Here is a 22,580-nt window from a genome sequence, read left to right as displayed (position 1 = left end):
GTTGTGCTTGATCATCTCGGAGCCTTTCCATTGCTTGATGATTTGCTCTCTTGCTAAACGGTATAAATGCAACCTCTGTCAGTGGCAATTTTTCTGTTTATCTGCTGCTTGGAAAATGTCCACCAATGTAGTTCTGCAAATGTTCTAATGTTTTCAAATAGTAAGCTCAGCATATGACCACTTCCAGTGCATTTATGACTTCACCAGTGACTGTCTCATCTTTTCAAGCACCTGCCCGCGGGTCTCGAACCAGTTCTCCTGCAGCAGAGACTGACCTGGGCCCCAGCCGGATCAAGCAACCCCAGCCCAAATTGCTGCACGGTGCAAATTCCAATTAACAGTCCTGGCAGATCACTTTTAAAGAGTTTCAAACAATCAACCAACTTCATGTATTGCCACGTGATCCCACGCTGATTCAACCTCATCAAATTGCTTTATCCATTCTGTGATACTGCAGTTCTCTATTGTGTATAAGAGGTCACAGAGTAGAATGTACACTGGATGTGTGTAATTGGTATCGCAAGTCCTCGACCCTTTGGGAAATGACTTCAAACAGCTTAATATGCTTTTCAAAAGAGACATCAATTATGTTATGTACTGTAACTATGTGCATACCGTTTGCAGATGGATTCCAGTAATTCTGGCTGGATCGTGACATCTTAACCAGTGCCTCATAACTCTTTATAACAAAGCTGATAATACCACTGAACTGCTTCTTTTTTTGCCAATGGCAAATCAGCCTGAAGCTCCCCTTCCATTTACAGTAATCTGTAACATTATACAAAAATCAGGTATGTTCTGAGCATTAACAGAACATTGTACGGTCAGTCGAGGGCTATGATTTAAGTTTGTCAGGGCTGCATGTTGACATGCCTCTGTTAAAGTATAATTAAACTGTGTTTTTTTTTTTTTTTTTAAGACACTTTCTTGAATCTATACCTACATAATTGTTCTGTTTGTCATGTTTGGTACCATTGTATTTGTAGGGGAAAGGGCTTTTAAATGATGCACAACTTGACCCATTTCCAATGAAGTATTATCAAAATTTCCACAAACTGGAGGAGCTGGGTGCTGGGGAAAGGGTCAGGCGGGGTGGCAAGTCACGCACCCTCACCCCATACCACTGAGGTTAACACCAATGAAATTATGATTCTGTAGATTTTTACGAATCAAATGATACCTTCTTTATCTTTCTATTATTAATTTGCTCATGGAATTACACATGCTCCCAGGCTGTTAGAGGGGCAGCACAATCTCACACTACCTTTTAAAGAAATGCTTATTTAACTTCCCACCTGACCTTGCTGTGGTCAAAAACAAACATCTTTGAGCTCCCCTGTCTCTTTGGTCTTACAAATTCTTATTTACTGCTAACATGCAATTCTGAGAACTGGCCACCTGTGACATGTGATGTAAACCACACAAACAGTGCATGAATATTCTGACAACAGGCCAGTCCTCTTCAATCTGCATGGTGGGGTAGCATGGGAAATGTACTACAGCTGGATGCTACAGCAATGCGTTTTTGAAGAACAAAACTACTACTTATAGTGACCATAGCTGAATGAATAATGATGTTAGCTAACAGCTGCATCTACTTAATCTAAAGAACAGTTCTCAGAGGACCAAACTAGAAATCATTTTTTCCCCCAGAGATAAAGTGCTCTAAGAGCTTTGACTTTCTTTTGGGGGGGGTGGGAGAAGGGGAAGGAATCCCACCTTAAGTGTAAATCACTTATAGCTCAGGTAGTCTGATATAGGATTTGAAAATATGTTTTATCTGCTTGCTTTCTGTGCTGCCATCACCTCCCCAGTGCTTTATAAGTGACTACAGTACTGTAAGAACTACTAGGGCTTAAACATCAATGCTTTATACACTCCAGCAGTTAGATCCATTGGTAAAAATATATTTGAGATAAAGGTGGCGAGGAGAGGAGGAAAATGTGGTAATGGTCTTAAGGTCCTGCATCCTTTGACTTGCCAAGGCAAAATTCTTAAGCAAATGCAATAACAATCCCTCTCTGAATCCAAGGGGGTCTCTCACTTCAAAACTCAGTTCACTCTTCCCATGAGACATAAGTCCTCTCCTAAACCAATTGTTCATAAAACTAGCTATTCTTCTTCTCTGTTGTACCACTGTCACTCCACTAGGGGGCTTCACATACACAAGGTGCAACCTTGTATCTCAGTCCACCCTCTTCCACTCAACTCTGAGGTTCACTCTGTTTTTCAAATTATTCACTCCTTCCTATGTAACTTGTAGGGATGAATGGTCCATTTTCCCCCTTGTCCAAGCAAAGCCCCACTCTGCTGAAAATCTAACCTTGGCACAAGGGAGATAATGTCTAACTCTTCCTCCCATCCTGCAGTGTTCATTCCAATGGAGGGACACAATCTGCACATCTGATAAAGCCTCCTAAAGTAACTCTTCTTCCCAGCAACACTTAATTCTTGTTTTCAAGCCCTACTTCATGTATTAATACTTAACATTATTTCTTCCTTCCCAACTTTAGCCATACTCCCTTCTCAAACCAACAAAACTGATCCCTCAATTCCAGTAAAACAGTATGCTTCTGGGTCCCTGGGGGACTTCTTAAAGGTACCCCCTTCCCCAGGTCAGAGTTATGGTGACGTGGCAGTCGTCTCTCACCTGGATTTGGGAGATTTAACTCTTGTCTCCACCTTGAAGAGTGGAATTTTTATGTTAATGTATCTACATTCAGTTTGAAAACTGGGTCCAGGTTGTGATTAATGCTTCGTGTATTAGGCCTGGTAATTACCTTTGAAAATCTTATGCTGTTGTCTGATTTAGGGTGTTAATCATATTAATTTGAATAATATGGGTTTTAGGCTCACCAATTTGTTTGATCAGAAGATAAAAGTTCTTGTCCCGAATCAGGCTCCACGGAATTTACGAAGGACCCTCGGGGGTATCACACTCACACTGGAAGCTCACAGTGAGACAGATATAGCCGTAAAGACTTTTTATTAAAATAAATGAAGTAGTAATTAAATGGTAAAATAATAAGTTACAAAGTTACAGTTATATTACTGCTATTTAAAAGATACATAAGCCAAACTTACATTAATATAAATCTATAAACCTATTACAATAAACCAAATATTTAAACTACAAGAAAAGATATATATGCAAGCAGGTTAATCCTATAGGCTGCAATGCTAAGGGCCAGTTCTTTCTCCTTCCCTTTTAGAGTTGTAGATAGCAGGCTGCCATGGTGAGTTGCTTCTTATTTTTAGAATGGTTAATAACTATAGTGTGTCTAGATACGAGACTGCCTGCATTTATAAAGGTATTTGTTTCCATTTCTGTCAGTTCTGCACTTTTTGAAAAGCAGGGATACAAAATAAGAGGGGTGCATGTACACTCGGTTGGCAAAACTTAGCTATAAACATTGTCAGTATGCTCTTTCTGAGTCTTGGTGGGAATGGGGATGGAAAGTCTCCTTCCCCTCCCCCCCGCCCCCCCCCCCCAGCTCTTGTTCAGTAGATGGCACTGATCACCCTATATTTGCATGGTTTTAGCTGAATAACTTTTAGAAACTTGGCTTGTGCCAGATCCTTAAGTAAGAAACCCAAATATGAATTCCCAACTCTCGATTTCAAAGAAGGAAGCTTCGTTCTGAATAATATGCTATCATAAATATCCTGTCTTTCTGATGCAGTACAACTCTGAATTTGCCCCTGAACTTAGTGTGAGCTCCCTAATATTATAAAGTAACACTTCTTAAGCAGGCTGGAGGAAAAGTGTTATACCAAGGCAAGAAAAGTCCAAGTTAACTGAACAAAAAGTCAATTCAGAATAGCCTAAAAATTCAATAATCATTCTAGTAATCTCTTGTCTTCCAAATTTAGTGATGGTATCAAAACCATGTTTCCGAACAGTCTGAAGTCAGTAACTAATACCTTGAGTTAGGCTAGTAGAAAACATTCTCAGAAGCTAGTCATGCTGTTACTAGAGCTCATTTGGTACATCTATCATAGTGTGCTATAGAGCACAGGTTAACAGATAAATGTTTGCAATCTTTCCACTGTTTCCCAAGAGAACAGTGCTGTTTCCCTGCCTCTGAGTCACTCACTTGTGGTTCACAAAGCCCTACTCTTTACCCCATCCTCTTTAACCTCCACATGAAGTTATTGGGTGGAGGGAAGTGTATGTCTACGCTGCCATGTAAGCCGAAGCCCAGGCTTGAGTCTAAATCACCCTTCAGTTCTATATACACATCTCTTTGGATTGGGCCTAAGGTCCTAGGACACTGCAGGGCTGGAGGGTTTGAGCCCCATTCAAGCAGGGACCCAGGGTTAGAGCCCTGCAGATTTGCAATGTAGATGCAGCCCCCCAACTTGGGTTCTTGGAGTCCACCGAAAGTATCCCACAATCCCAGGGGCCAACTTCCTTTGTCCTCTCTATCCTAAGAATCTCCAGTCGACTCCAGGGAAACGGAAGCCGCTCCTCTTGGTTTGGTGCAGCAGCTCAGTGAGTCAGTGTTTAACCTTCCCATTGTCTTCTGAACACCAAGCTGCAAAGTCGCCATCAGAGAGCCTTCTGTGTTTGCAATGGACACTGAACAGAAGTCCTTTGCAAAGTGTGCTGCTTCAGGAGCAAAGCCAGATTTTGGTAAATCTCTGGTGCAAAGCCAGTAAAACAGTGGACTTTAGAATACCAGGAATGACCACACATACCAACAAATAGCGAAGAAGCTGGCAGCATTGCAAATTTATCAGACCAGAGACCAGTGCAGGGAGTGGATTCAGCAGCTCAGAGTATTGGAAAACCAAGGGCCAGAACCACACCTTGGGCAACTCACCAACATCATGCCCAATTTATGATGAGTTTGAGAGGGTGCCGGGCACTGCGCTGACTACCGAGCCAATGGTGGTGCATGATGGCGCCCTGCTGGCCCCACAATCCAGCATGGGGACAGATAGGGGTCAGCAGCAGGTGCCGAGTGAGGACAGTGAAGTGCCTGTTGCTGAAACGGATCCCAGAGGAGGCTTGGAGCAGTGAGAGCGCATCCTGGGATCATACTTGGAGAAGCTGTTTGCTTCCTACTCCCCCGGAGAAACAGCCTGCTATGGAAGCCTATATCAGACACAGAAGGGACAGAAGATGCCCCTGAGCCTGGTAAGTTTCTAGCTCCATTTTAATGTTTAATACAGTAATGGGAGGGTTTTCTGTTCTAGGAGCCAATGCAAAAGCTGTTAGAAGCCCCAGTTAATAACGTCTGTCCGCTAAGGGCAGGTAGTATGCCACCAGTGGCTGGACTTTCCCACCTCCCACCATGTGGAGTTCAAAATAGCACCAGGGAAATGCAAACAGTAAAAGTGCCTTCAAAGTGAACCTCTATCTGAGAAAGCAGTTTTCATAGAATATCAGGGTTGGAAGGGACCTCAGGAGGTCATCTAGTCCAACCCCCTGCTCAAAGCAGGGCCAATCCCCAAATCCTTAAATGCCCCCCTCAAGGATTGAACTCACAACCCTGGGTTTAGCAGGCCAATGCTGGGTGCTGATAGCTGCACATTTTTCCTGAAGCAGGAACTCCAGATAGGTAGTCGTATTGTGGGGAAGGATGTATTTTACAGGGCCATCTCTGTAACTGACCTGGCCATTCCACTCATGTAGTGACTCAACAGCACATCTATGTTTGAGTACTTTGCTTGCATACACTGCAGGTTTCCCATCAGCGGCTTGGAATAACATCTCCCTTTGCCAGTTGGGCACCACAAGAACTGTTATGTCCTCCAAAATGTGGAGTGTCATAAATGATAGAAAAATCTTTTGTAGCATGGCCACTGATGGCACCTTTGTTCTTCTCCCCACCCCCCACGGTAGTTCTGCAATTTTTTTTTTTAGAAAACAAAACAGCTTTGAATTTTTAATTTACCATTGTCTCTTTGCTTTTCACTGAGATTAACCAGGCTGTGTCCACGGGAGCTTTGGTGGTCTGGCACATCCCTCTATCAATATAATGAAGTTGTAGTCTGAAAAAGTAGCATTTTATGTCCTTGAAATTCTACAAGGATTTTTTCTGTGCTCCTGCACTGAGCTATTTGAGACAGTAACCCTCTGTGTGTTGTGCTTTTCCAGGCCCCTTGACCTCTACTGGCTGCAGTACTTCCACAGCTCACCAACACTGCAGCAGAAGACTGGGCCAGTGTAACTAAACAGATCGTTCCAAGAGGAAGCATTTCTGTGATGAGCTGATGGTTGAAGTTCTGGACAGAGCCGCCAAGCAGGTCCAGTACTAAAGGCAGAGATTCTTGAGGCTAGAGGAGAGGCCTGGCAAGAGGAAAGGCTCAGGCTTGCTGCACAGCTTGAGGACAGGGCTTCAGTGAAGGAGCAGGCACTTGCTTCACAGTTCCAGGAACAGCAGCTAAAAGAGAAGGACAGAGCTCAGCAGAAAACAGTTTGAGCAGCAGATATCACTAATGGCTGCAAGAGAACAGACTCCTGCTGAATCACCCACATCACAGCCTCAGTCCCTTGCATGCTACCTTGTGATGCAGTCCAGAAACAGCTTAAAAAACTCCATGGCTGGATGGCCCATGCAGTTGGGCCTCATGAGTAGCTAGACAGGGCAACTGCCCCATGCAGCCCTCCAAATTGATCCCCTCTACTGGATACCTCCACTCTCTGGCACCAAGTGTGCAACAAACAGGAATAGAAGGGAAAGGACAGACAGGTGACAGGGGACATGCCATGGTAGGGGGTTTCTGTCTTATACCTAGCTTTGGTCTTTGAACTTGTGTGTGTGTGTGTGTGTGTGAGAGAGAGAGAGAGAGAGAGAGAGACTGGTATCTTGGTGTGGTAATGGCAGCTGGCCTGCCTGGCAAGGGGTTAATGTACTTTTCTAATACATATTTATAAATCAGCTTTTTATTGTATCAAGAAAGTTTTTATTGTTATCACTTCACACAGTGTGTATTTAAAATAATACAGGTAAACATGTGATCTGGGATAATTAAGAATTTGTATGCAAACACTATTCCTCAATACAATTGTCTAGATCAATCCATACTGTGAATTGATCCTCCCTCCCACCCTCATTTGACAAGTGGCCATGTCATGCATAAGTACGTTGCATGGCAATCACCCCCTCCCCACACACCATCAATGAGCCCCACCTAAGCACATTCATAAAGGTACTGTTCTCCTCCTTCCACTGGGCCTTTGAGGTTTATGTATTTGTGCTCCTTCAGGGGGGCAAACTATGGGCATGTGAGTCCCATCAGTAGCCCCAACACAGTGTGGAAACCCCATTCTCTCAAAGCCAGCAATTACTTCAGGAATATATTTTTATGCCTGCCACCTTGGCTTAAGGTGCCTGATTGCCTTAGAAACCTCTGCCGTTGCTTTACCACCTGTAGCAGTCTGGGGTAGCCAGCTTCCAGGCAGTTACGGTAACTCACTTCTGGACTAATCGCTGCCATCATTCATGTCTTTACGATGGAGGTTCAGGGTGAGCTGCTCACAAAGCTCCAGAAATCTCTTCATGCGAAAGTTCTGGATCCATTGCTGGTCATCCCCGGTATGCATAACTGTGATCCCACCAGTCTGTGCTTGTGGACCTACTCCAGAAGCACCAGCCTACATGGGAGGTGTCAGCGGCTAATACTGACTGTCATGAGAAGCATCAGCCAGTTCAAGTCTGCTATGTCTGTGGTGTTGTCATCGTCCATGATAAGCTCTGTCAGGTGCCTTTTGTGGGTCAGAAAACACCACCAAAATGTCCATCAATGTCTCTCAGAAGTTCTGCCTGTTTCCTGACACAGGAATGAAAGCCCAAGCAAGAGTTCTTCCAAAGGTGTGTCTGCCATGGTGCTGGCTCTGATAGCTGGGGGTGCACAGACCAAAATGACTGCTTGGCAGGCTGTTCAAGCTTCCTGTAATGTGCAGGGTGGACAGTCAAGATTTTCCGCACAATGCACCATGGTCAAAGGGCTAGAGTGGCCATATTTTGGGAGCATGCTAGGGAGTCGGATATAATTGGTTTGACTCAGGTTTGCTTGCTGCAGTGTGGACACCAGAGCCCCAGGTTCGAGCCCAGATGAGAAAATTCTTAACATAGGGTAAACAATCAGTGTAGACGCTTAAACCTTGGATTATCTAACCCAAGGTCTGCTGTCTTGAGTCTCAGTAACCCTGAGTTCCTGTTGCAGTGCAGACGTACCCACAGTGATCTCATGTGCCAGCAAGACACTGACAGTGCCCGGTTCTCATTTGCTTCCAAAGTAAAAATACCACTGCCAGCTATCCCTGAGTCTAACAGATCAGCTCCTGGATGAAAAGCAACTAGCTTAATCTGAATCAGAGCAAGATGGGTGAGAAGAAAAATAGTATTTTGAATACTAACCATTATCTTAGTATAACAGTTTATTGAGGAAACCTGCCCTTCCCTGGCACAGTTCATAGTTTCGGGATCTTTATGGATTCCTCACTGAACACTTGGCCACTGCTTCCATAAATGCAGCTTTCAATCCACAGCGGGCCAGTAGCTTGTACATAACCTGGCTACAGTCCTATGTCTTCATGCCCTCCAGTCTGGGCTGCTGCAACTTGATATTTTTAGGGGTAAGTACACAGCCTAAATGCTTTGGTTAGATGCAGCAGCCTGCTTCCTTTCTTTTGCAGAATGTGACAATGGATCCAAATATCTCTGGTTTCAGTGTTAAATTCTAGTTAGCATCTCTGCCACAAAATGGGAAAGATAGAAAGAAGGTGGTGACACTTTTCTGGCTGCCTGCAGGGAACATACTATTTTTGAATTGGTCTTGTTAAAGAATTCATGCTACATTAAGTGCAGCATAAATCTTCAATGGAAATAACGAGCAATAGACTTTGTCCCTGTAAAGAGCTATTCTATTTAACAACAAACCTGACCTGCTGAGGATGGCAAATCCAAAGTAAACACCAGTTAGAGAGCTAGGGCAAAGAATCTTTGTGGCCCACGAGAGCCAGTTTTTAGTGTCTTTAAAGCTGTATCATAGCCCCAAGAATTATTCTGTTGCTAATCTGTGCTAGCTTTCCTGCATAGCCACAGCTGAGAGATCGATTTAGGTATCCGTTATCAGAAGGATTCCTACTTACTTAATCTTAAACCTAAAGTATGAGGGGGCAGATAAGAGTGGAATAATACCCTACCCATTAGATGACCTTTCCTGTCAGTAATCTTAAAACAGTACCCCACATGTTCTTGGCTGGCTAGTCTAAATGGAAACAGACTATCACAGACGCAATTGTTGCCAAAACATGGGATTGTTTTATCTGTGGAGCAGGCTAATTAGCAAAATAACTTTGTATTAATAGAAGTATTCTTCTTTCAAATTGTCATTAATAAATGAAGTGCAAAAAAGGTAAACTTAGACTTTTTGATTGGATATCTTCACAAACTTGAAAATGTGTATTGTAATGCCTCTTACAAATGCTGGGTGGTGTAAGAGTAGCAAGTATAACGTTAGGAAAAAATGAGGAAACACTTGTATTCTGACATCATAGATACTGAGTTGTAATATTTATAGAAACGAAGTTTTTAATCAAAATACATCTGTAACAAATATTCAGGATTTAATGTTATACTTCATGTATACAGAATAGCTTATAAAAGTTCTAATACTTGCATTCAAGATCTCACATTCAGAATTTGTCCCAAAATTTATTTTTTGTTGTAGAAATGTGCTGCAGAATCTAGAGGTAGACTTTTCAAAAACATAAATTGGATTTAGGTGTCCTCACATATTTTGCCTCTGTCAATGTCCCCTGTACCTTTAAAAAAAAAAAAAAAAAAAATAGCTTCTAGCACACGTGAATTGGAAGGTTCTTCAAAATATGAACAGTGTAAACTAATGTAGTGATGCCTATAAACTCTGAAACTGCTGCTGGTTATTATACACCTCTACCCCGATATAACGCTGTCCTGAGGAGCCAAAAAATCTTACCACATTATAGGTGAAACTGTGTTATATTGAACTTGTTTTGATCCACTGGAGTGCGCAACCCCACCCCGCCGGAGCGCTGCTTTACCGAGTTATATCCAAATTCGTGTTATATCGGGTCGCATTATATCAGGGTAGAGGTGTAGTTGGGTCTTAGCCCTGAAACTGACACTTTAAATGTCAACGCTATTTGACAACTGAACATTTTTAGAGAAAAACCTAGCTAATTATGTCCATCCTCCCTTGCCTTTCTTTCCTGTCATTCCCACGATCCCATACTGATTCCCATGCCTTCCAATGTGTTAAAAAGCCCCTACATAGCTGATGAAACTTCCGCCTTCCCCCAGCGGTTTGAATTATCAGTAAAAATCTGCAAGATAATAACTTTACAGCAGGCAAAATTCAGCTTTACTGACTTATTGACTTCCATATTAAACTTAAACCATCAATTTTCTTAATTTACCAGAAGCTACAGCACAATACAGCAGTGCCACAGAAACAAAGATTGGATGTCTTTCTAAAATATGTCCTAGCTCAAACAGAAGTTATGGGCTTCATGAAGGAACTGAAGCAAAATTCTATGGCCTGTGTTTTATAGGAGATCAGACTAGATAATGGTCCATTCCAGTCTTAAAATCTGTGAAACTAGGGTTCCACCACAAAAATTAGATCAACTTGCAGCCAAATACAAGAGGGTGAATCAAAAGGCTTGATACTTGGAACACATTTGTGGATAAGAGTATTTCTTTAGGCATCCTCATGATATCAGAATTACATGTATTGGTTTGAACTCTGACTGTAAGTGCTTCTTTCTTACAAGACTATAAGATTAGTTGAGAACACACTTTTCTAGAGGAAAAACATTAACACATTCTTTTGTCTGCAGAAAGCTGTAATGAACTGCACTGCATCACCAAGTAATCGTAATGAAGTTGAAAAACAATTGAAAGATGTAAGTTTCCTTTATAACATTATAAATGTATATTCACTATTGTAAGTATCTCCATGCATGACAATGTAAACAATACATAGCACACTTGAAAGGGAAATTGAGAGACCTATTTCTATCTGAAAATATTAAACCCACAATTGTTAAAAGTAATCCTTAAGGTTATTATAACTGCAAAGTGTAAGAACAGTGTGCTATTTTTGCAGTTTTACTTTGTGCTTTTGACAACATTTTGTGTATAGTCAGATTCACTAGTTTTGTAGTGCAATTGTATTTCAGGTTTCCTGTACTGTTAGAATGCCATGGCTCACATGTTTTCTTTCCAGTCCTTGTCAGTGGGTACTTGCCAGTTAAGAGCCGCACCAAAGCTGAGAACGAAGAGGCAGTAGGCCACCAGGAGCACAAAGTTTAAAAACAGGGAGCCTGAGCACATTTAGTGTTGATTTCAGGCCTGCCCAAAATACATCAATAGGGGAGCAGAACAAACCCTTGCAAAATTTGCCTCTTTATTTAAATAAAGAAATCCAGGCATATAAGGTCACCCATCAGAAAATAGCTCTGAGCCCATTTAAAGAAAAATCAAGTTAATAGTGATCCTTTACAAAGGAACTAAGAAAAGCATTGCCTTCTCACAATGCAAAGACAAACTTGCTAAAAACTTATGGGATCTTCTGACAGGTCCTTGGAAGCATTCCATCCTGGAATATTAGCGTTATCAAAGATGGTGAGGAGTGGAAGCATTTTCAGATACTATGTTTTGACTTTAAATAAGTGTTCTTTTGTTCAGAGATGGTTAGGGCAGCAAAAACCCAATCTGTTGGGTTTTTTCACTCCCTCCCCATGAATAAAATGGAGGTAAGTTTGTACCCTTCTCACTCCCCAAAAAAGTACTGTGCTATTGCTACTTTCTAAAACAGCAAAATAGGTGTGGTACCATGTCTGTTATGACTTCATTTGGCATTTCCAAACTATATTAGAGTTAAAACATTTGATCTTTCCCAGGATATCTTGTCTGAGATCTTAGAGTCAGTAGTGGCGTGCACACCCTTGTAACTATTTTTACAATCTTTATGTAGTGAAATAATGTCACGCACACATTAAACTTCACCTTTTAACATTTAATATGCATTGTTATGAACTGCACTATAAAATAAGCAACCCTTGGCTGATCTTGACAAGGAAACTCATCTGTACTGGCTATAGCAGTTTACCATAGCTATCTTAATCTTGGAACATTACATCACCTATTTAAATTTGTTTGGAGAATTTTGTATATAGGTATCTTTGCAGTCTTGCCAACAAGCAGCTGATCGGTATAAGCTTAGGACCTAGACAACTGAGTTGTGTTAACACAACACACACTTCTAAATATTATGTTAGTTAAATTCTGTGATCTCCCACCTTCATGCAGCCAGTGGCCTGTGCTCCCCATTGCCATGCTGGAGCCTCCACATTTATCTGACAAATAAAATATGCAGAATTTTAAAATATTGTGCACAGAATTTTTATTTTATTATTTTTTTTTGGAGCAGAATTTTTAATTTTTTGGCACAGAATTCCCTCAGGAGTATTACATAGAAAACATTGGTCTCAATACTGGCAAACCAGCTTCTATGGGAGATAATTATGTAAGTGAAGAAAATGTTCTTTATGGCAGGGGAGATGTACACGTAGGGAAACTTGAATCCTGTGGTTTCAGTACTCTTGTTCTTCATCCCATATTGCACTATTTACAGTACAGACTTTTCACTTAGACATTAGTAAATGGGAGACGTTACATATCAATATTTAGTGCATTAAAAGGCAAATACAATTTTCATTAAACCCGTATTGTTAAATCTATGGGAGAGAGGTGACACCTTGAAGATTGGATATGTTGGTATATACGGATCATTTGATGTAATCTAATAACATGAAATGTTTGGAGATCTCAATTTACATTATGGAAATAAAACTTCTTTCCATAGTTAAATCTGTGAGTAGCCTTCTGCTGTTAGCATGTGTTTTGAAATATGCTCATCTTTTAATTTACTACTAATTTTTCATTTGTATCTTCCTCCACAAGGAAAATACTTCCTGAATGTTTGGGAACTGATTAGACAAGGTGCATTTTATATATTACAGCTTGAAAAATCCAGAATTCTCATTTTTGCAGACTTTTTTAAGTGGAACCTTCTGTTTCAAAAATGGCTTGACATAAACTTCAGCTTTGGTTTATTCTGTCCTCGGGGACCATTATTTAAATCAATCTTCCAAAAGGTATTAGTTAATAGTTCTTTCATTTAAAATTAACTCCTTAGTCCCTGGCTTTAAGGAGCCTTTTCTACTCCAAGTGATAAACTAATCTGTACTAGCACACCCAGTACAGATGTAGATAAATTCAAACTGTTGCAGTGGGAAACTATAATCTAACATTAAGATCTTCAACAAACTCACTTAACCTTTTCCATATAACAGACAGCAGAGATGTGAATATTAAATAGAAATTACTCAGTGCAGAAAAGTTACTACATCTTGCAGACTAAAAATTAACTAGCTTTCCTTGGCTGTATTTTTGAGTATTGGAAAGAAAATGGGATGGTAATGTTCTAACAATGTGACTAATACCGTTTTTTCCCCTGCATGAAGGCTCTGGAGAAAAACCAGCAGTGGCTGTTATATGACCAGCAGCGAGAGGCATATGTCATGGGACTGTTGGCAAGGATCTTTGAACTTGAGCAGCAGTTAGAAACAGTTAACCAAAAGCAGGCAAAAGAGGCCACTGCAGAAGGTATTAATCTAAACTTTCCTTCAAAAGTGGACAAAAATCATGAGTTTTATTATTGTTTACAGTGTTGCTATAGCAGTGTTGGTCCCAGAATATGAGACACACAACGTGGGTGAAGGAATATCTTTTACTGGACCAACTTCTGTTGGTGAAAGAGACAAGATTCAAGTGCCACAGAGCTCTTCTTACCAGACCTGAAGAAGAGCCCTGTTGCGCTTGAAAGCTTGTCTTTCACCAACAGAACTGGGTCTAATAAAAGATTTTACCTTGTCTCTTAAGTTATATTATGACATTTGATAGAATAAGTCTGAGAATTGAAACACAAGAAAATCCCTAATTTAATGATAGAATTTAAGCATTTCCTAATCATTTTAGTTCCTTCATGCTGAAAGATGAGGAAAAAGATTGTACTTACCAGACTTACAAGAGTTCATTGCTATCTAGCTACACTCAAAACTGAACCCTCTGAATTTCTTGCTATTCAATCTGCTACAATGTGTGCCAAGAAAACACTTTTATTGCTCAAGGGTAAACTTGCCATAAAAAGTCAGCGATCCAACTTCTAGGTGGACTTTTTCTTGACGTTAACTTGTTATCCTTTTTGTTTGCATAAATAGTACTCTTTTAAGCAAACATCATTATGCCACCCATCCTAAACATTACGCTCCTAACCAGTGTTGCAAATTCATTAAAGAGTCATTGCTTAGGTATGGACTTATTTTTCCAAAATACACATTGTAAAAGATGACTCATAGGAGGTGTTTGCAGATCAAAGACCTAACAATTTTTACAAAAAAAATTCTGTAAAATGGTGTTCACCATCCCCCATTCACCGGCAGTTGCGTGATCTGGACCTCTAAAAATCTAGGATGGACCATGCCTCAAACATTGGCTAAAACCTTGGTTTGCATCTATGTACCAGATACTTGATGATTTGTGACACCGAATCATATGCCACTTCTGCTAGCAACCAAGTCAGACACTTTTGACCTAACCTGTCAGAGGAATGAAACTGTGCTAAACACCTAGCCCACTGAATGGATTTTTTTTTTTTTTTTTTGCCTGCATGGTGTATTTAGAATCTGCAGTGGTGCAGCAAGTTTCTAGACCTCATTGTTGCAAAGAAAACACTAAAACTATGAACCCAGTTTAACATTGTACTGCTTTCTCCAGCTTTGCAGGCAGCTTGAAACAAGGGTGGTATGATGTCAACTTTCCTTTATTTTCTCTCCAATTAAGCTCCCTGAGATGTTGACTCTAAAGAATTAACTTTTTAAATATTAAAAGGCTATTTCATTGTTTTTGTGGATGGAATGAGGAAAAGTTTGGGTAGAACAGGAATTGGGAAGTGCTGGGGGAAGGAAAGGAGCAAAAACTCAAACATGGGGTAGGAAAAGAAATGAAGAAGAAAAATCATGCTATTGCTCAAGGAGAGTAATCTTCCCCATAAATGATGCTAAAGTACTGAATCAAGGATGCCACACTTCACCTATTGATCTTTGTGCAAACAAACATCCACTGACCATCACTTGGGAATATACTGTGATTGTGTAGTCATAAAAACCCCCTTCCCCCCACGCACACCATCTCATAAAACAAAGTCTAGCCTTCCCCCCAGAACAAGTCTGATAATCCCGATCATTTTTCCCTAACCATGCTCCTGTAATAGTCAAGCTACTCCTTCCTATTACTGCAATTAGATATCCCAGGGTACACACTGCCACTTGATGAGAGCTCCACTCTGTACACTTGTGTTTTGGGAACTGCTATCTCAGGCTGCTGTCTTGGCTAATGAGCTAAAGGACATGGACTGGTATAAATTTTGTAATCCTTTGCTGGAAGCAGCACTTGCCTTAGTATCTATAACCGAACATTGGGAGTTGCAGAATTGCACTACCACAGCTTTTAGAGAAGCCAAGGCAGTACACCTGTTTTTGGGGAAAAGAGAAGTGAAGTAAGAGTGAACAGGGCATCCATGGTAGATCTCATTCAGTCTGACTTATATTATCTACATGTCTGTCTTGCATAAAGCAGGCTATAGTGTTTTACCGTTCTGTGGCAGGAAAACGGGTATGAAGGTGAAGCAAGTAAACAGATAAACTGTGTTTTTGAGAAGCTGCATGGGGTGCTTCCAGCCAGATTGCTCACAGAAACCAATAGTGTGGACATCAGTGAACATGCACTTGATAAAAAGAACCTGTCCCTCACCAAGAGGAGGAGGAGGACGACCTTGTTTCTAAGGGAGCTAGTGCTCTACCTGAATGAAAAAGGAGCAATGACTGGGATGTATGTGGTCAAGATTTGGGTGTAGAATTATCTGAAAAGATCAGTTGACAAACATATTGGAGAGGGAAATACAAGAAGAAATAAACGTCAAGGAATGACGTCACTATGTTGGGAAAAAAAATCTGTGTGCAGTGTAACTATTTTATACAATGCCAAGAATTCAAGTACAGGTTTACTGTTTTTTTTTTTTTTTTTTTAAACAGATTGTCACTATTTACTGGTATCTGAACTACTGGTTAATATTTAAAAGACATGAATCAATATACAAGTTTTTTAAAAAGCAAAACTATCTTTGGATTGACCAGGTTATGTAGCAGTATAGGTTAGCGACAGACTCTAATAATATTCCATTGATGACTTGAAGAACATAGTTATATCCAAATTTAATTTGGTTTTAGATTGCTTATAGCTTGAACAAATGATGCCTGTCAAAAAGAAATTCAGTTTTTATATGAGGGACCAAGCAGCGTCCCTAAACGCAGGGTTGATTGCAGTATTTATGAAAAGTATTTTGGTTAGACTACCTGAATATACTTAACTCCTTAAAAGTGGTTGAGCATTCTATCAGCACTACACGCTACTGGGAAAACCTGACTTGAGTATTATGAATACTACGCTGGGGGGAGGGATAGCTCAGTGGTTTGAGCATTGGCTTGTTAAACCCAGGGTTGTGAGTTCAATCCTTGAGGGGGCCACTTAGGGATCTGGGGCAAAATCAGTACTTGGTCTTGCTAGTGAAGGCAGGGGACTGGACTTGATGACCTTTCAAGGTCCCTTCCAGCTCTAGGAGATAGGATATCTCCATTAATTTACAATTTAATTTCTTTACAATTTAGTAGTATCCACTGTCCTGACCTAAACATGCCACTTCTCAGCTTTTCAGGATTTTTCTGCTCAATATAATAATTACATGGATAATTTCCTATAATTCTACCTTTCATTTGAAGGGTGTATTTACAAATCATGCTACTACATTTTGACTGAGTAGAACTAGCAAAATATTGGAGTAGATTGGCAAGTATTGAAAAATCCATTCATCAATGGTGAATGAGGGACCTACACGGTTGTGCCTATAACCTTGGAGATGTGAACCAACAATAAATTTATGTAACATACTCTTCAGTCAACTTCATTGCTACTCTTTTCATAACTTTGCTAAGTTGGATTGTAGTGAAATCAGCCATGTATTGATTTCATTGGTGCTATTCAGATCCCTATGGGAAGCAGTAAAATGATCGGTCATGTTAATTTCATGCTGCTGCTTAGAAAGCTTAAGAGTGGCATTAGACACAGGCATACAGGATCTATTCATTGGAGAAGAGAATCCAAGAAGTCAGGGTATCAAAACCCCCTCTCTCTTTAGTAACAACAAAGCCCTGGATGAGGGGAGAAAAACAGCTAGCACGGAGTGGAGTTTCACTTTTATAAGATTCCTACTATACAGGTCAGAGGTGGATATGATAGAACTCTCAACCAGAATCCGGGAACAGCATCCTTATTTAAAAAAATAAAAAATCCCTCCCTCTTTCTATACTGCTGAAGCAGGTGTCCTGCCCAAAGCAAACTTAAGCTAGGAATTGAAAAATCCTCATCCCGGGCAAATAAGAAACTTTGCAGGGTGAGTGTCATCTGCTGCAGAAAGTAAATTTTAAATAAGAAAGTTTTCTAGCCTTTATGCATGATGAAAGCCTTCCAAAGCCAAACCAAGCTGGACCCAATGCAATACTCTGCTCTTCAGGCTGCAGGCAGACAGCTTTAGTGCTGTTATTGAGCTTCTATAAGTGTAAGTTTCCATTGCTGGTTTTATAGGTCCTGGAGGGCAGCACTGACATTGACAGTCGGGTCAACTTCATTCTGCAGAAGCTGCTGATGGCAACCATAAGCCACAGCAGAGGACGGCATTGGGAGTACTCTGGGGAGGGGCCTCCAAATGGAGCCTGTGAAGGGGAGAAGTGCAGGTTCAAAAACTCCTTCCTTGAAGCATCCAAAAAGCTGAGGGAAGCTTAGGGTTCTGGCGACAAATTCCACCTCCAATCACAGCAGCATGTGTAAAGCAGAAGAAAACGTTTGCCCTGTTAAAAACCAAAAGGTCAAATACATTTCAGTAAACAGATTAGATTACTACTGTGGGATTTGATAAATATCAACACATATTGTTTCTACAGTATACTCAGCCTGAATAGTAAGTTACATTTTAAAACAGTTATTAAATAGAAAGCTGATATAGCTAAATACAATGTACACCACACAACTCTCTTTATTTCTTTTCAGTTACAGAGGATATGGCTTTCAGGGGCAAGAGTGTGGCCACACTGGTGTTTTCACCCCTGGCTAATAAGCCTTGTTCTTGGGCTACTAGTGTCTGGTGTACTTTTCAAGCCCTGACTTAAGCAATAGTCATTGGCTAGGAAGCTGGCACTTACAATCAAAGAATGTATTCTGCGCCGCAGCAGTGGAGATCACAAAGGCACAAGATCCTTCAACTAGTGTCAAGGAACTGAGGGTGTGTAATCTGAAGAGGGCGGTATGTGATAGCCACTATGTGGCCTGGCTTTCACACTGCCCTGTTAATGCTAACCTAGCAGTTAACAAAAACCTAAACTGTGAGAGCTTTGCAGCCTCTGTATTAGGAAGCCAAAACCCAGAACTGAGAATCATGTGTTGATGGTGGGGCCACTCCATCCTCCCGTATACCAATATGTATACCAATATATAGGAGCTATATAAGAGCCACAAGAGGCAGGGGGAGAATTTCTCCAGCACCGGAGTTGCATGGGGCCAACATAAGCAATCCAACACAGTTTGCCCTCACAAGCCCTGCCATGTAAGGGTTGGTGGGGATGTGTCTCTAGCACTGAGTACTATAGGGAGTCTGGGTTGCTATGATGCTATCATAAGTTAGAGCATCATCAGAAGCTATTCTAACTTATGCTGGGGGTTGATCTGGGCCTTGCAGCATGCTAGAATCCGAAGATCATATAAGTTGCGTATGGCTACCCTAAGGTATGGCACAGAATCTAGCCCAGTGTCATTAAAGAAAGAATACTTTAGAAAACCACTGTTCTATAATTTCTGTCTTGTGAAGGTTACCTTCAAGAAGAAAAACAAAAATATTATGACCAGCTTTTACTGACTGCCAAGAATGATCTTGACACTGAAAGACAAACTATAACCCAGCTGAGATCTGAACTTAATGAATTCAAAAAGAAATATGAAGAAACAAAACGAGAAGTAATGAGTTTAAATAGCTTATTGCAGTCACAACGCAATGTTGCTACGCAGACTCTAGAAGATGAAAATAAAATCAAAGGAGATAAAATACAGAGGTTAAAGGAAGAGAATGAAACTACCAGAGAAAAGCTCAAAGAAGAAAAGAAGAAGACTGAAGATCTCTTATCTCAGGTAAGTGGATCTAGTATGCGAGTTTAATTATATTAGCAAAGGATTAAATTAAATATATTTTCAGCTCTTTAAGCACAAAAGAGGGTCATAATGGTCTGAAACTATTTTACTCTGTTAAACATTATCTGCTTTCTGCAGACATTTAGAGCTAGTCTACACTAGGAATTTAGGTCGATATAACTATGTAACTCAGGGGTGTGAAAAATCCACACACCCCGAGCAAAGCATTTAAACCAGCTTAACCCCGAGTGTAGACAGTGCTATGTTGACAGAAGAATTCTCCCATCAACTTAGCTAGCACCTCTCAGGAAAGTGGCATAGGTAGTGTCTACACTGAAGTGCTGCAACTGTGCCACTGCAGTGTTTTAAGTGTAGACAAGCCCTTAGGGCGCTCTTTTTTTTTTTTTTTTTTTTTTTAAATGATTAAAGGTGATGTCATACTCTGCAGTTTGTTGCTTTGGATTTGCATCAAAGGCCTCATGAAATCTTCTCTAGCTAGCACGTTCTTTACCACCACCAATTATTAGAAACTTTAAAAATCCACCAGATACAATTTACATACAAATGTAAACTTTTATGAAGCAAATGCCCGACCATCTATTTTGTCCCTTGGAGAGAATACTTCACAGCAGCTAACCTAGTTCCAGTACCTAAGCTCAGTGATTCAATATCCTCCAGTGTTTACTTTACTAAAATCTGTTGTTGTATATTGAATGTTTAAAGCACCTATCTCGTTTCATACACTGTGCCCCTCACTGTAGTTTGAATGCCTTTTGGCAATTCACTACTTTGTTCTAGCGCTTTTCCCCTCTGTGGGAGCATTGCTTGAGAAAGCACAGTCGTTTGCCAGATGTATCAGTTAACATGGTTGCTATGGATTCCAGTGATATATTTTATGGAAAGCTATATGCCTACACCAAACATCTCATGGCACAATGTATAAAACAACAATTGAGTAAACTAAACTTTTTGTAATAGTCATTATGCAAAGCACAATTTAAATTAAAGCAGTTTATTGTGACTAGTTTATGCTTTGGCTAGCCCTGTTGAAATGTTTTCATCGGTATCAGATTTTAGGTATTGTAAATTGATTTCCTTGTACAGGACACAGCACTATTTGTACTGCCTGACTGCTCACAGCTGGACTCCATTTGGACCTTAGGTCAGAAGGAACTATGGTCCTGATGCAAACAGTATGTAAGGTCCAAAGGGAGGCAAATCTGGATATTGACCAGGAATCTGGGTGTGAACCTGGACAAGCAGGGGAGGTGCTGAAGTAGGCAACTGCAGCCCTCATGGCATCTGGATTCGGTGGGACCAAGGGAAGTCTGTAGAGTTTAGCTAATTCTCTAAGGCTGTAAGAGTTACTGGAGCTAAACTGCTTGTTGGTATCTGCTGCTGCTTGTGGCTATTACCCAGGTACTTGGAGGAGAGGAATATTTGCATGTGGCAACGTGGAATTAATTTCCTGGATTCCGAGGGCCTGATGTACAGCCTGTTGAAATCAATAAGCTTTCCATTGACTTAATCACCTAGAAAAGCTTTCAGGAAACATGTTTCCCTTCCGTGTGACTTCATTTCACTGAAGAAGAGTGGAGGGAAGTTCAGTTGGCTTGGATACTATGTATGAGAGATTTCCTTGAGCACTGGAATATGTAAACTCCTAGTTAATCCTGTGTTGTTGTTTTTTCTTTTTTTTTAAAGTCAGTCATTCTTTGAGATTTAATAATTACTGTATGTAGAAATTATTGGTTACAAGTGCCTTCTTTCCACATTATAGGTCCAATTTCTTCATAAATCTTTGTTCAAACAACAAGAACAACACACCAGGATAGCTTTGTTGGAACAACAGGTACCAAATTACATTCTAAAGTTTTAGTTGATTTAATAAGTCATATTATATTAATTAATGCACATGACTCTTAACATCCTTAAATTTTATTATGCGCACAAGATTTTTAAAAATATGACATCCTCAAAGTGCATGTTAAGAACTGATAGCTGATGGCTGATAAAAGCAGCAATTCATTCATATTCTAACGTTGGAGCTTTCTCAATATAATGCATGTGAGAACGAAGTTCAGATATAAATGTGAGACTTGCCTGACATGAGGCTGCAAAAATTCTATATGAATTTTTAGTTCCCCAGTTAACCCTTGTCAAAGTATTGTTGTAGTAGATTTCCCCACATGTAGCAAAGTAATCTTTGCCTTTCATATTATTGCTGTACTCTGTAGTATGTTATTGGTGGTAATTTCAGTCTAATTACAGGCTCACTGATTACATGCAGGCTTTGGATAAAATCACTTTTGCTTTAAAGTTGTTCTGAAATTATATGGACACTTCCTTACAATCTTAAATCTATGCTGTTTTATAAATAAACTCTATTTCAATAGACAACTCTCCTTCTAACCGCTTTAAATAAATAAGCTCTTGTTCTGACTGTTCACATCACTGAATTATTTTGTCAGAGCAAATTTGTAACAAGGAAAGGAGCTAGAGAAATTTAATACAGTAATTTAAGCAAATGCTACCAGGCCTATATAATTAATAGTCAGACATAAACATGTGAACTATACTATGTCAATTAAAATGAAAATCTGATATTCTGTCTTTAAAACATCAATTAACTTCAACACTCTTTAAGAACAGACAAACTAAACTGTGTTCTTTTCCCAACAAAACATTGATCTCAATAGTTCTGTTCCTTGCATTTCCCTGCACTCTTCTTGCTGTCGAAACTTTCCTCCAACTTTATTTTTTACTATTCATATCTTTTAAAGATACTAGAGTATGTGTGTATAAAATTAATATGTGCACCCATGTACTGTTTAGAAAATGGTCATTGTGGTGTTGGGACCCAAGTTTAACAGATCAGCAATGTCAAGTTTGTAGTATGGATGTCTTTCAATGTTGTCTTTGTTTCACTTTGAGAAAAATGTTGAGGTGGCAGTTGTTTCTATTTTCTAACCACAGGTTGTGCCATATGGTCTTCTGTAGTATGTTCATAGTCAAACACTGACTTCAAAATCTCTTCCTGCAGACACATTGATTTATAGCACTGTGTAAAGAGAAACTGCACCATTTATACTGTTGTAATTTTGCACAGCAACTCACAGTCCTAAAATATAGATTAAATGTATTCAACCCCTAACATTTAACAAAATGAAAACCATCCAACCAATCAAAACAAACAAAACATGGGTGGAGAGAGGGGTGGAACCC

The 22,580-nt window shown here is 40.1% G+C and overlaps 1 protein-coding gene across 2 annotated transcripts in view; it reads left to right on the top strand.

Moving 5' to 3' along the window:
* CEP55 (centrosomal protein 55) overlaps positions 1-22,580 on the top strand; it is a 34,654-nt gene that overhangs the window by 8,057 nt on the left and 4,017 nt on the right. For both annotated transcript variants that reach the window (XM_054035066.1, XM_054035067.1), the window contains exons 4-7: positions 10,838-10,903; positions 13,529-13,670; positions 19,039-19,355; positions 21,136-21,207. In XM_054035066.1, coding sequence (XP_053891041.1) covers positions 10,838-10,903; positions 13,529-13,670; positions 19,039-19,355; positions 21,136-21,207 — 597 coding nt within the window. The remainder of the gene's footprint in view (positions 1-10,837; positions 10,904-13,528; positions 13,671-19,038; positions 19,356-21,135; positions 21,208-22,580) is intronic.

The sequence above is a fragment of the Malaclemys terrapin genome, chromosome 7 (assembly GCF_027887155.1).
Source record: "Malaclemys terrapin pileata isolate rMalTer1 chromosome 7, rMalTer1.hap1, whole genome shotgun sequence".
Classification (NCBI taxonomy): Eukaryota; Metazoa; Chordata; order Testudines; family Emydidae; genus Malaclemys; species Malaclemys terrapin.
The sequence above is the reverse complement of the archived record's forward strand: the minus strand, read 5'-3'. Positions and strand labels throughout refer to the sequence as shown.